Source organism: Halichoeres trimaculatus, unplaced genomic scaffold (genome assembly GCF_033239565.1).
Source record: "Halichoeres trimaculatus isolate MK-OKI-2021-1 unplaced genomic scaffold, fHalTri1.1 fHalTri1_scaffold_12, whole genome shotgun sequence".
NCBI lineage: Eukaryota > Metazoa > Chordata > Actinopteri > Labriformes > Labridae > Halichoeres > Halichoeres trimaculatus.
In genome coordinates this window covers 25,635,168-25,650,274 of record NW_027437190.1, presented here as the reverse complement: position 1 = coordinate 25,650,274, position 15,107 = coordinate 25,635,168, and the positions used below count along the sequence as shown (strand labels likewise).

General features: G+C 39.4%; 1 protein-coding gene across 1 annotated transcript in view; it reads right to left on the bottom strand.

The window, feature by feature from the left end:
• Positions 1–724: 724 nt before the first annotated feature.
• grik3 (glutamate ionotropic receptor kainate type subunit 3) overlaps positions 725–15,107 on the bottom strand; it is a 107,809-nt gene continuing 93,426 nt past the window's right edge. Inside the window, exons 12-16 of the mRNA XM_074682882.1 lie at positions 12,208–12,326; positions 6,462–6,679; positions 2,360–2,585; positions 1,869–2,119; positions 725–1,056 (exon numbers count right to left, since the gene is read on the bottom strand). Coding sequence (XP_074538983.1) covers positions 862–1,056; positions 1,869–2,119; positions 2,360–2,585; positions 6,462–6,679; positions 12,208–12,326 — 1,009 coding nt within the window. The 3' untranslated portion in view covers positions 725–861. The remainder of the gene's footprint in view (positions 1,057–1,868; positions 2,120–2,359; positions 2,586–6,461; positions 6,680–12,207; positions 12,327–15,107) is intronic.

Below are 15,107 nucleotides of genomic sequence, written 5' to 3'. Positions count from 1 at the left end.
ACCGAGTTCTGCTGAATGGTCAGATCTTTGGTAATTAATTTAACTGATTTAAATTCAACCACATAAAAAAAAGATTTAAGTATTTCATATAGAAAATAAATTCACACAACCTAATTCTCCAAAGGCATCTCCCCATTCCAGCGTCATCAATATCCTGAATTTCAAACCTCTTCATAATACCCAACAGCTGTCTTCCTTTGTGCCGACATACTGTTTAGTTTCTAGACGTGTAATCACTTAATGTCCCTGTGAATCAGGCTTTCAGAAAATCCTGTACTGTATGAGTCAGCAGTGGCCTTGACAACATTTTTGAGGTAACGTTATTTTCAGGTGTCAAAGGAGGTTCAAGAGCTTGTGTGAATCAACAGGATATACTGTAGGTAAGAACTTGATATGATCATTTGAATGTGAAAAAAAAACATGGAAGTGTCTCTTCTTTGTCCTCCATGTATATCTGTCGTTTATTGCCATTCTTAGCAAAGCCTTTTTTCTTGCCTCAGTCTGTATCCAATAAAAATTGCAGTCTTTCCTCTGGTTGAGGATTCTTGAAAGATGTGTATTTTCTTGTGTTTTTGTGTTGCGCACGTAAACATCAGACTTAAAACTGATAAATTGGGTATACTGTTTCCTCAGAATCTCCCCGATTGTTCTTTTCATATCTTAGTTTTGGAGAACAGTGGTGATGTTGTCATACCTGTGTGGCTGATGCTGCCATTTTCAGTTGCCCATGTTTTGTAAGTGTCCCAAAGTCACTGTGGTTAATGGTGAATCTGGTGATCCCGTCTATGCCATTGTCTCTAGTCTCTGGCACGGCCCCCGACACGTTGCTCAGGAGGTTCTTGCCCTGCGGGGAGCACAGTGTCATGGAAACACGGGGGTCATCCCAGTGCTGCAGCTCATGTTGTCCTTTCCCGGGAGTCGTCGGTCGTTGTAGGCGTGCATGTTGATCACTGCATCCGTCTTCACCATGACCGGAGGCTGAGGCTTGTGTTTCACCCGCCTCTCGCAGGTGAACGACAGTCTGATCTCGTCCACCATGGCACTGCACAAAGACCTCTGGGCGAAAAGGGAGGATGCGGGGAGGGGAGCAAGAAGGAGGAGAGGGGAGGAAAAGGGACGGGGGGTAAATGCCTTAGCTTTAAATTGTTCTGACAGCGGAGAGTGTCGACAGTCTAAAGAGCACAAAATGCATTCCAACACAACATTCATGCTGTGTTATTGCTAGTGTGTGTGTGTGTGTGTGTGTGTGTGTGTGTGTGTGTGTGTGTGTGTGTGTGTGTGTGTGTGTGTGTGTGTGTGTGTGTGTGTGTGTGTGTGTGTGAATCCATGGCTGTCAGCAATGTCAAACCGCACCACCACCACAAGGAGCCTGCACACGGTTCATTATTGCTGCTGTGTCAGAAAGAGAGGACAAGTATGGTGCATGAGCATGCATGCAACAACTCACTAAGCATGACTCAAATTAGTGATTTACAGCAGTAAAGAGTTCATGCTATTCTGACATCTCCAATGACTAATAATGGATTAATTCTCTCTGCTCCAATTTGCAATTATGCCTGTTAAATAAAGAAAATGTTGTGGTGTTATGGCCAAGTACTCCTAGGGATTAGCCCAAGGCATGCAAATCCTTTTATAACATGTTTGAACTAAAACCATGAATAGAGCACAGCTTTGGTTTGAGGGGCTATGTGAAATGAGTATCATAACAAGAAAAGGCACGGTTAGCGAAGTCTTTGCTAAAATTGAGGGTAAAATATCTGAAATCCTGGTGGAGCGTAATTAAATTAATGTTTGAGTTTCCCATCCATCCAAAGCACAGAGTAAAAACAAATGAAGAATCCCTGCATGTGATTTATGAGGACATATACCTGGTCACGTTCTGCAGTCTTCCTCAGCTTGTAGATGAATTCAGCAATTGCCACAAAAACAGACAGCACTAGGCCAGATGCCAGCACAATGAATATACCACCCAGGTTCTGGATACCCATGGGGCCTGTCTCGCGACGCTCTTCATCCAAACAGCTGCTCCCACTCCACCACTTCTCCTTCAGCATGTGTAGGCGCCCATCCTCCAAGATGCTTAGAATTGCTATGGTGATTTTGTCCCTGTACGGGGAGCCTGGAAGCAACATAAGGCCTGTTTTACTTTGGAAGGAAAGCCAGCTGGATTCTGCGATAATAAGGTTCAGAAACACGTCGTGGCATACTGTCTGACTAGTGGCTACAAAAAAAAAAAAGTAATATGCTGATGTGCTGTCTAAAAATCAATCCCTCCTCCTCAGCCTTCAAAAAAGCAGCACATAACTAGATTTTTAATCACTTGGAGGACTGAGTGAATTCTCTCTCTGGTCATTCTTACCAATAGGAGTGCCAATGCCGTAGCCTTTGCTGTCGATGAGCCCCCCAACCTGTGTCAGGTTACAGTTCCTCCTCGTAATGTAATCGATCGTGGAGGACTCCATAATGAGGGCATAGTCAGACTTAAGCACCCTCTGGATCCCATCCTCGATAGACTTCACCAGAGATGTGCTGGGTTTGCTGCTCATGAAAGCCCACATCTTCTCAAAAGTAGAAACCTTAGATTTCTGAAAGGAGCGGAAAGAGTCAGCTTTAAAAAGAAGTGCCTTTGAACGTTATTTGAACAGTCTCTTCTGCTGCAGGTGGAAGAAAAGTGGTTGAAAAAACATACAATGCTTTTAGCACTAAAAAAAGATTTCAGCTTGAGCAAAACTTCTTTCAAACATTTTCCAAAGGAGTGAAATCTTAAAGTACAGCTTACCATGAAATCTTACTGGTTCCCTGTGAACGACTGAATAAGAATGCATTTATGGGGAATGTTTTGAATGCTTAAAGAGATCATAGCACAGTGTTTGTTCATTTAAAGCATCTTAGAAAACACATCCTTTAGCCAGTGACCACATAGATTGATGTGATTACTCCCACAGATCTCTATTGTCATGGGATTAAAGAACGCCAAATTGAAGCTTTGCACACAGCTATTCTCATAAGTGCTACTCAAGCAGCAATAATAGAATGCCTCTCCATTAGTCTTGCATCGGGCTATGTGGTATTTCATGCCACTTTATATGAGGTCACATTTATACCATGTCGAATCCTGGATAATTACTGTCTAAAGACTATAAGCCATTTCAAATTGTGGTAGATACTATAATAAGAAGCCCTCCATTATGTGAAACTACAGTCAAAGCACAGTACTGGTTTCTTAAAATTGAGAGATGATAGTGTAATATTAAAACCTGAAAGTACCAATTAGGATGTAAAGTACAACAAGTGTTGCCAAGTTGGCATCTTTATCTGTAGATTTAGCAATTTTCTTGCCCCAGATGAGTAGGCGAGGTCAGAATGAATCCAACATCAGGCAAGTGCAGCTGACTATGATTTGCATTACCACAACGTGTTCTACACAAAGGTCTCATGATAAACACTACTTCCCTATAGATCCCCTATCTCTGCTCTTTGTGGAAAAATGGCAAACAACCACATCCAATAATTTTCTTCAACCTTTTGACTGAAGGTGAAAACTGTTTTCCATGCAAACAGTTAGATGCATACTTGTGCCCTTCAACACTCCTTAAACAATTCGCAATTTAACAAAACAGAGCCTCATAAGATGATTTTCAGCTGGTATTAAGACCTTTTTCTAAACCTTTATACTTCTGATGCACCATTTGTTTTTAAAGCAATAGTGACTTCCACAGTTTAAAGACATTTGCTTCTTGTTAGTTGTCAAGAGCACTGAAAGAGCCAAGAGTGCTGCTGAATCAAAATGTGATATGCTATTTTTTTTGCATTGTGTGGTGACCATTTTAGCATTAGCATCAGAGACTATATAACACCGTCTATGGTCAAAGTCTTAGTAAAATCACCCATTTGTGTCTGATCCAGAGTTTTGAAGCCCATAGTCAGTGTGTGCCGAATTGGAAGTGCTGATCTCAACCTAATGTAATTCAAGTTTGGTTTAGACAAAAGGTCTGGCCTGTAGCCTGTCAGTAAAGTCAGTCAAGCCCTTGAACCGGCAAAACTGGTAAGTGTATCAACTTCATGAATATAAATAAGCGACTCAGACTGATGTCTTTTTTAAAATACAGCTGTAAAAATGTATTTTTGGTGCAAAAATCAACTTTTTAACCAGTGTGTATGCAGTTTCTGGTGTTTCTCCAGCCAGCCTCAAATGGACTCTCAAATGGGCTGAATTTTTTTTAACTTAATCTGCTGTTTAGAAGATATAAGGATCACAAGTTTGCCCAATCAGAGACACAGTTTAGCTAGGCTCCCAATCACTGTTTGTGGAGAGGCTAAAAGCCGGCCCCGCTTTCTATAAGGCTCCTACTGAAAATATTCTTCAAAACACTATCAGAAATGGATTGATTGCATCATAGAGACTATGTTGATTTATTATACAGTCTTTGGTACAACCACTTGATTGCTCAAACTGCAAGGAGGAAGAAGAATGGTAGCTTTGCTAATATGATCAACATTCGAAAAAAACATCCTCTACCTGCTGACACTGTTATCTATGTTAGCAGTGATGAATGAATAGAGCTCTGGATGTTTTCCTGTTTTAGACCATAGACTGTATAAAATATGGACGCAGTCTTTGCTACATCACCAGTCTGTTCATGGAGTAATGAAGCCTATTGCTGGCAGGGGCCATATTGGATATGATTTGGGGCGCCTGTCAGTCACGTGAGCTGAGCTGCACCTCTGATTGGACAACCTTGTGATCTTTATATCTTATAAACCACTGATTTAGAAAAAAATTCACCCCTTGCACAGTGTGTGTTGATAGCAAAACAGCATTTCTGACCCAGGATGTTTATGAAACAGGCTGTAAATATGTTTCTTAATGCTATAAGAGTCTGTTTTTTTTTGGCTGGGTGTGTACGTGGTTCCCTGTCTTTCTGCTGCCAGCCTCAAACGGATTCTCATTGAACAGCAGCTTTTAGCACCCCTGCACTGATCTGAACCGGATGTTACCCCTTGCTTCAGAATTACCACTTAGTGGTAGCTTCATAATTCCTTTCAGAATAAGAAATAAGACACTTCTGGGAAGCGTTCTCCGCTTTTTTCCTAATTGGGTGAAATGTAAAGTATATTTTTTCTTCATGTGTCTATCAGCATGCTTCAACTTGTATCATATAGGAGTCAAAAACCTTTTTAATATGCCACCGTAGCATAAAGTCTTAACATCATACATCTGCAGAGCCTTTATCTACTCCCCGGTCTCCCCAGTATTTATCATGCTTCTCTGCCTCATTGAGTCGACATCATTAGGCCTTTCTGTAAGAGCAAGAGGGAGCAGAGGGCACTTGAGCCTTGCAACTCTGATGAGGTAATTAAACACCTGTGTGTGCTTCTATTTATGGCCCTACAATCACAGCTCGGATTCATCAAAGCACACAGACTGATCAGGAAAACTTTCATTTACATAGTTTTTCGAGGAAATCTTGGTTTATATTTTTGTAAAGGGTCAGTGACTTGAGTTGGCTCTGCAGTAGTACTTATTATTGTTACCAGATTTTTCATCTTAATCGTATGCAGTTTTAGTTTCTCCATTAGTAACTAGAGCCTTTTTTATTTAACACAATAGGACACCACTATTGTTTAAATATGCATGGTATTAGCAAAATCTCTGAACCCAATTACATAATCAAAAAGGAATTCAGTAGACATGCCATTCAGCAGATTCAACAACGAGGCATACACTATTTATGAGCTTAACTACAACTACTGGAGCGTATAAAAACTGGGGCAGAAAAATGCCCTGGAAGAATCAATTTTTCTGGTTTCTTGCTATTGAATGTCATAAACTTATGGACGGTCTTCAATAGATTTGTGCAGTGGTTTCATTTTCCGACTCGGAGAAACTGTAACTCGGTTACATGTGTTATTCAGCACCGCAGCAAGAGAAGCAGCAGCATCTAAAGCGAAGCTCAAAATAATAAAATAAAGACAAAGACCCTGCAGGCACGTGCTGAAACTTCGGGATAAAAAAATCATTATGGAGGAACACATCAAACAGTGTAAAGAAGTGGAGAAGCTGAAGAATTTGCCTTTGCTGAGGGAATTAAGATCAGAGTGAAATAATAATTATATATATAAACTATACACTTCTACCTTCCATGTAGAAAAAAAAGTTTTTGAAAAGTCAACGTAAGAACTCATGATTCAACATCTTCATATGAACTAATCACATTATTTTTTATGTACATGCTTGTACTCACCATGCTACAGTTAGAAAGAGACAATACAGAATGAAACGGTTGTTTGAGCAGATAACTGCACAGTTGTGTTTGATACTTGATTCTGATTGGTCAGTATGATATTCTGAGGTCTGCTGTTTCTTTCTAACAAATCTTTAATGTGCTTTCTTTAATGTTGATTCACAATAATAAAACAGCATAACCTCTTTATAATTTATTTTTTTGTGAATACTTTACCTTGAAGAAAGTCATAGTTGCACCATCTCTAACCACACCATACTCGATCTTGGTCTGCTTAGCGATGTCATCGGCTGAGTCAAGTGGCGAGTCCATTCTCTCCACAGTGAGAAATGCCGCAAGATTAGCAGTATATGATGAAATGATGATGAGTGTGAAGAACCACCAGATACCGCCGATGATCCTCGTGGACAGAGCTTTGGGCATCAGTTCCGAGCCTGTAAGCAACACCACAAGAGGGAGGTAATTAATGAGATAGAACTATACCTGCCAACACTGTAAATGAATTAAACAAACATAGAAACATGATCACTTGCATTTTTTGTTAATTAGCCTGCAAATGTTTTTGGCCAGGGCCACTGGGTGTTGATTAAGGTACTGTCAGTGAGGAAACAAGGAAGTGAAGCCAGTTTGGCAGTCAAGCGTAGTCACACTCAAAGCTGAAGATTCAGAATTGTGAGATAGAATCAGAAACTCTCTGTTCCTCAGATTTCTGCATGAGATATAAAAGGCTTCCTGCAGTTTGGTGTGAATAATGATGTTGTTTACTTCCCTTATTGCAATATTTCAGTATGAAAGACCACTTTCCTGTTGTATGTTGTATGTAACTGCAATCTGTTATGGATATCATAATATTTATCATGATGTCTGCTGATCTCTAGTTGTCCAGGTCATCTTTGTGAAAGAGATCTTGATCTCAACAGGGATTTCATTTGGTTTAAAAATGACTAAAAAAAAATAAGGGTAAAGAACTGATCTGCTACAAAATATTTGATCTTAAGTCCACACAAGTTGATCTGGGAAGACAGCATTAAAAAAGGTATGAATTGTGAATTAAAAAAATGTGTGAGTCACATTACAGTGGCTCTATTGATCAAGCAGTAGTGAGTCACTGAGGGTCTCTTTTTTAACAAATCACAGGTAATTCATGAGAATTACTCAGACAGTTCAGATCAGATTTACTAGATAAAGGCATGTTTTGTAAATAAATAATCCAAGTATGTACAAAAAATAGATTATGGAAACTCAAGACTTCATAGCATCCATTCTGACTGACAGCACAGCTCTGCATCAACCTTGACTTTGAGTGGTCCTCTGCTGTGTTATACTCTGTTTACAATGGCTCTCTGACTGGTGTTAAAGTTACTTTATATCTCATCTCTGACAACCTTTAAAATACCCTTGCGCTCCGTGCACTCTGTTACTTTACTGAGAAGATTTATGAGGGCAATTCTAAAGAGTAACAAGCCCACAGAAAAGGAGCCGAGTGGTCAGCTCTTTAACCTCCTCTACCAAATTTGATTGGATTTGTCCTTTGTGGTTTGACAAAGACTCTACATGGTTACAAACAAAGGCAGACAGTAGCATCTCTTAATTCACTGTGACTTCAGAGAAGGAAGATCCCGATGCAGCCTCTGCTTGTACAAAGAATGATGTGAAGCAACGGGTAACTCAATTGAATTCCACACTATAAAGTGCTGTTGTCAGCAGGGAACAGTATATGGGGCTGCATCAGAACACTCTAATAAATACAAAAAGCAGATCAGTCATACACTGCCAGGGAAATAAAACGGTGTCAATATGCCATACATTTCCTTGAGGAAGGACTTGTATCTTGTAAACCAGGAATAATAGATGCTCTTTCTGAGGAGACGATGGCGATACTATTTCAATCACCAAAACATCACATTTGTCTCACTGACTGGATGCTGCACTGCTCATACAAAAGCTTTAAATAGCTTCCCAAAACTGTACATACTGTTATGAAACACAGAAGTGCTAAAATTGTTCTGGGGCTGCTTTAACAAAAAATAGAAATTGTAATTTGGTGAAGAGTTACAGGATTTTGCATGTAGGCTTGTCAAAAATAATAATTACATAATGCAACATTTAAATAATGACTCACTGAAGACAGTACAGGAATACAAACAAGACAAATTTAGAAAGAAGCTTAAGAGGGAAAGTTCTCCTTTATTTTAAGTGGGGCTGTATGAGACACTTTTCAGTTATGAAGAGGAGTGCACAAGTATTGTGCCCCCAATAACAGACCCAAAAAGAGCAAACAAATTAGTACTCATATAAAATGAGAAGATATTTCAAAATAATATGCTACAGAGAGCAGATACTCACAGTGTCATTTGCGTTCAGGGAGGAGTTCCTCAAATTTGCTAGCACGGTAGAGTTGACTCTGCCTGCAGCAGTTGCTAGCATAGCTTCTGAGCTCGCTTCTTTGCTTGGTTTATCAGCTGACCAAGGTCTCTTGTGGGTAATTAACTTAAAAGTGCCTCATAAAACCCCACTTCAAAGAACAATCTAACCCTTAAATAAGCCAAACATATGTCTGTAAAACAATATTTGATTTTGTAATCAAGCTAAGAAGCAGCAATTGTTTTGTTGTCCATGCTAAAGTGGCTTAGCTAGCGCTGAAGGAATGTGCAGTATTCCTAACAACCTTTCATTTCAAATAATTATTATTTTTTATACATCAGGTGACACTGGAGGGAAAACTGCAAATGAAATTTGGAATATGAGCCATGACATAATAAGTTAACTTACTGTAGGCTAATGCTAAACCATAAAAGACACCAGGAGGGGTGTATTTGATGAAGTTGCAAAGACACCACTGTTGTGCTTAACTACAGAGGTGCAACATTTTTCTTCCAGCAAGAAAAAGTAAATAATCTATGATGAAAGATTCCCCAAATTTTTATTAGCATAATTTATACAACTTGAAATATTCAGTCAATGGTTGTAAAGAGCTCCCACAAAAGTGATGTCAACTTGGGGTCCATTTGCTAGCATCAAAAGCTTCAGAAAGCTCTTTGTGAATAATTCCATGAAGCAGCCTTCAGTTTGTGATTCTAAAATTCTTTTAGCTTAAGTCTGAGGAAAACTGTGGTATTTAATTTTTAACTCAACTCTTAGATTTACTTTTCATCCACTGTAATGATTTATATATCAAGTAAAGCATGGGGTTGTGAAGCTTTTTTATTTCTTCAGACTGAACAGTTTCTGTATAAGGCATTAATTTTCTCATTTCACCAGCTCGCAGGGAGACTAACAGTGCTTTTATAGTTAGCCAGTTGTTGATTAGGATCAAAATGCAAGTGTTTTATTAATTCATTGCTTTGTGTGTTACTGTTTTGTTACAGTTTAAAGGTGATGGGTACATTGTGGGTATAGCCAGCTTCGGTTCTTGAGAGGATTTCCTCAGAAAGTCACAGCCACTGATATTTTACTTTGAATAAGTGAAGAGTGTTTTCTAGCTAATGATGCTTTTTGAAATGCCATTCCAAAAAAAAGAAGAAAAAAAAAAAAACATTCTCAGTGGATTCAGTAATGTATCTAGCTAAACATAATGCCCTGGTTTTCTGAAACTGTTTCTTCCCACTAGCAATGCCTCACCTTAACATGAGAGAAGGAGGCTTTCCCGTGGGGATGATTACCTGCACTTAGCATTCTCCCTGCGGAGTCATCGTGCAAAAACTCCCTTCCTGAGCTGGAGGCTTTACTATTTGTTAATTGCTGTTAAACAGTGACACTTATGAAAGGAAATGTTTATTCCATCACACGTAAATCTTATCGTAGATCTCAGGAGGGGAAAAGTCACAACTCAAATTTCTTGAGAGGGAAAATAATCTGTCACAAGTCACAAAAGAACAATTAATGTAGAAGGACTTCAAAAAAGAATTGTTTTATTGAACCTTCAATCAGTGCACTCTGTGTTGATTTTCAGACAGTGACACCTCAAGTACATATCCGGGAGATTTAGACATGCAGTAGATTGTGCTGGGCTGCCGAATTGCCTTTGAGCTAGGGGTTTGGTGCCCAAGAGCGCTTTCAGTTCACTCTCCATGCTGTGTGATTCACGCTGCACTTGAATAAGCAACCAGCACATGGACTAAGCTACTGCCACTCAAACAAAATGATATTTCAGGTTTTAAACATTGCATCTTGGTAGCAAAAGTAGACATATTTTCAGAAAATCAAGCAAAAACATCAGAGATAATGAAAGAAATAGAAACAAGTGAACTCATAAATCAAACATACTTTGAAAATTATTTTTTTATGGGGGAACTAATTTGCGGGGAATGATGCGACATATGTTTGTTGTGAGCAAAAGCCTACTGAGGCCCCCAGGAAAGCATTTGAAGCACACGACGTGTTTGCCTTTGCACCTCCTCACATTTTGTGTTCTTTGTGTTGTCTGTGACACCTCCCTCCCACAGACAAGCTGGTGGAGTTTTTTTTCTCTCAAACACGTCCATTTGCATTTTAAACACGTCAAGGAAATGGCTTCCGTCTCAGCTGCTGTCACTGTGTTTGGCAGACAAGCAGGGGATGTCTGTTTATGTGACACCGACAAAATATACCTCGCTGCAGATACCACCGTGCAGCGTGTGCTACAAGGTACTGTAGCACGGATGGGTGTCACGGAAAGCCAGAAACAGTCTGTGTCAAATTTAAACTCTGACAAATGGAATGTTGGAGATCATTTTCAAGATATTTTCTACCACGCTTTTGCTGAAACAGTTATGCAACACAAACATATACAAATATGTCATCCTAATGCAGATAATCTAATGTGAACATTATAGAAAACTGATTAGCTGCAGGGGCTTTATTATTGTAAATATTTGAAACCCTGGAGCTTAGGCAATGAGTGACAACACTGTGAGCCCCGGTGCAAATTATAATGGGGACTTTCCCCCCGTTTAGAGCAATGATATAGGCTACTAACTAGCTCATTTTGTTTTGATTCCCTCTCCCCTTTCCCTCCCGGCTTGCTGCTTGCTACACTCGCAGCCCTCTGCCTGCTCCGGCAAATTGGCAGTGCTGCGATGCAGTTTCACAAGAGTGCTGCCGAGCCTCTGTGCTTAATGAATTGCTGAATGTGTTTGCTATCCTTACGGGCAAAAAGATCCACTGCCGAGTCTTACTAAGCCTCCTTGATTTGTCTTGTTACATTGAGGTTAAACATTTTATTACTTGGGTCTTTTTCCTCCACAGTTGACTTCATTATGTTATCTCAGGACCTTCATTTGCTTACCGACATTTAAGGGACACCTAGCAAGTGAAAGCTGATTTGTATCCCTTTGGTTTGATCCACAGGCTGAATTAAACAGCAGTGAAAGGTTTAACATTGCATTTTGATTTCTGTGCTGCAAGAAGAAATACTTCTTTAGCTCTGGCTGGTTTAAAAATTTAAGATAGCATAAAAAATATATCAAAAAGAAGCTGTTAAATGGTTGGCTACTTATTAGAATTGAAACATATGGATTCCCCACTGCAGGTCAAAGCTGCAGCCAGTTCTTAAAATACTGAAAGCATCACACAAGCCAGTTCTTGCATGACTGACAGCTGGTATTTGTCAGACATGTTCCTCGACGTACCCTTTACATCCCGACACTCAGAGAGCTCTTGAGCAGGGCCAGTGCTTGCCTTATGGGGGAATAAATGCGGCAATGTTTTCCATCCTCAGCTGACAATCCCTGACAAGTGCCTGGCACCTACTCTTCCCTTTTTAAACAGCAGGTAGGTGACAACAGCCTGCCTTTGTCGCGTAAGACCGAGCTTCGCAGTTGTTCTTGACAGGTAAATGTCTTATGAAACAGCCACAGAATGGAAATCATGGAGCTTGTCAGTTGAAGAGGCAGATAGTGGAAGCTAGCAGTGCACCGGAAAAGAGGGTGGTGGTGTGATGGTATTGTTTTTGACAAGGAAGAGGAGGAGTGCGGCACCATACCTTGTTGCATTAAGGAGCCAACACCAAACCAGAAGCTGTTGAGCAGGGTGAAGTTGTTCTCCACTACGTCTGATCCAGGGTTACAGGGGTGAGCGTCGTACCATTCATAAGGGCTGAACCTGGGGACAAAACATAAAAGTTGGGATGTTGTTTATGAACCCCCCTGTGTTGATTTGTGGTAAAATGAAGGAATGGTGTTATATTTATCATCCAACACCATCCTCCTCCTCCTAAAGAGTCCAAAAACTGATCCATATTACCTGAGAGACATTTTTGGAGTTGAAAAATCTATCTCAAAGTTCTGGTTTGGAGAAACAAAACTAGTGCAACAGTTCTTTTTGCAGTGGGAAAAATAGTTTTTTTTCTGTCACTTGCAGGCAGCAAAAAAACTCCAAACACAACCTTGGCAAGCTTTCTGCAGCCGTCGTGGTTAAATACTAGACAAGAGGAGCAGAAGCTGACCGAAACCTTAAATTTGAAGGCTTTTAAACCAAAACAAAACACTGAAATTGGATAAAGTGGAGTAAAAGAGTGAATCTCTGGGATAGTTTTCTGTCTATATCTTTGGATTCTTTGCAGTGAGACAGATATCAAATTTAACAAAGCCACTGACATATTGTTCAAATCAACACATTGAGATTGTGTGTGTTTAAAAGACCACACTGCTTCTTTTTTTTTTTTTTTTTTTTTTTTTAATGTTTATATGCAGTGTTAAATATGGCCAAACTATAATCATAAAAGCGTTCTGAAATCAACTGATCATGGCTCTGCCTCACCTTCAGATACTCTCCCCCGTGTGTCTCACGCTCTCTGTACTGTAAAGTGGCTAACGAGGCACATAATCTATAAATTTTTACAGGGTTTTAAATGTCATGTTTGAGAATTTGAGGCACATACACTTCCTTTCAAAGTCACATGAAACCAGAAAGCGTGCATTTCTTCACGCTCGTGCCATTTAGTTTGACATCTGCTAAAAATGCAGCACACCTTGAATGCTTGAGTCACTCTTTGAGGCAGATGCTGAGATAAAGCATGCTAAATGTCACCAGCATCTCTTTTGAAAACTATATTTATGAAATGTGAGGAATGGTTTGTCTGGCTTTTTTTTTTCCTCAGTGCTCTGCCGAGTGGAATTGGATCCTTTAGACTCTGCTATCTGCTTGAAATGTGGCGTATCTGCTACTTTGATGAGATACAGTAGAAAGTGAAGATTGAAAGGAAAAACAGATAAGTCTCTATAATGGTCTGTAACACTGAGGAAGACAATGAGGAACCCTCTGGTGTGTATTCTCAGTTCTGAGGATCATAGTGAGATTAATCTACAAAGATTCAATTGGCTGAAATCTGTAAGAGATAGATACACTTCAATGTAATTACATGCTGCGGCAATATGTTCTAGCATGTCAGCAGTCTATTTCAATCAAACCCTTAAAAAAACTGATGACTGAAGGACTGATGAAACAGTTTTGTAATGGAGTCGTCTCTAGCCACCATCGAAGTGTTACTCTTCTTACTTAAGCAATCGGACATCTTTCCAGGATGTTTAAGACCACTAAGTTTCTTTTCTTCTGCAGTGAAATTAAATCAGCAAAACACTGATGGTGTTTTCGTACCAAAGCGTCTGCTAATATTCCCAAGTCATGTGGCTTTAACTGCATTTGCAGACATCAGAGAAGCCTTAGGCATCTGTTGTACAAATGTAGAGCTTGCCTACCACTTTAATTAATATTTTAGTCTTGTTCTTTTTTTTTTCCTTTAATGTTAACTTGAAAGCCATGGTCAAGTAATTTGTGATAGTGAAGAGGCCTCAGAAATAGGGGAGGCTTCATGCACATCCAAACTGCAGATAAATGGACCCCAAGAACCACAAATCGAGACAGAGCTATGGAATTTATTTTTACAGCAATGTAACAATAGGTTCTTTGACTGCATGCTGAATAAACCTATATAAAACATTATCTGACGGCATAAAAGAAAAGCTCCCAGGGCTAGAACACACACTTTGAAGCATTATACTTAAAAGTTCTCATACTGTAACACAAAATGTAAAGATGATCACAGACTTGATGGCAATAGCTGTGACAGTATTTTAAGCTGCTAAATTTGCCTGATCACAACAAAGCTAATGCAAAGCAACATTTTGCCATTATTCCAAACTCCACTACAAGTACATTCCTTGTTATCCATACCCGGCACCTCTCACAAAAGCAAATCAGAATGTCAATGTTTCTTTTTATAATTGCTCAATAATCCTACAATGTCAACGCAAGGTTGAGCAGCTAAATGGCAAATATTGCTTGTTGGTTTTTGACTGTGAGCCAGATTTGGGGAGGGTGTTCATTTTGAAGCAATAGTTTGAAAAGCACCTGAAAGCTTGTATCACCTGTTAATCATCAGAATATAACCCCAGATTAACAGTGTTACATAACACTATGTTAATCTGGGTTTATATTCTTAATCTCTATTTTGCTGTCTAAATCTCCCATGGGACAATTCACTAAATGATTTCAACTGTTCAAAGCACCGTGAACTAACTTGCAAGCACCCATAATATTTTGCAGTTGCTCTTGTTTTGCATCTGTACTTGAACTCTAATCAAAGCTGGTGCAGTTTCAAATCTTCTTCCCAGTCTCAGACTATCCACTGTTTTGCCTTTATATGACTGAAATAAACTGAAAACACCTTGTGTTTGTATGTTTTGATATAGATAATTTTCATTTCACAATTACATTTCAGCATTTTCCGTGTTTGTAGCTTGTATCATATGTATTAAATCTGAGTAGCATGTTCTCCTTTATAACACTCACTATAAATAAACAGTTGTTTTGGGCCTGTTATAAAAGACACATAAGAATAAGAGTGCATTGTGCAGTGCATTGCTGGAGACAAAACTGTGCCTC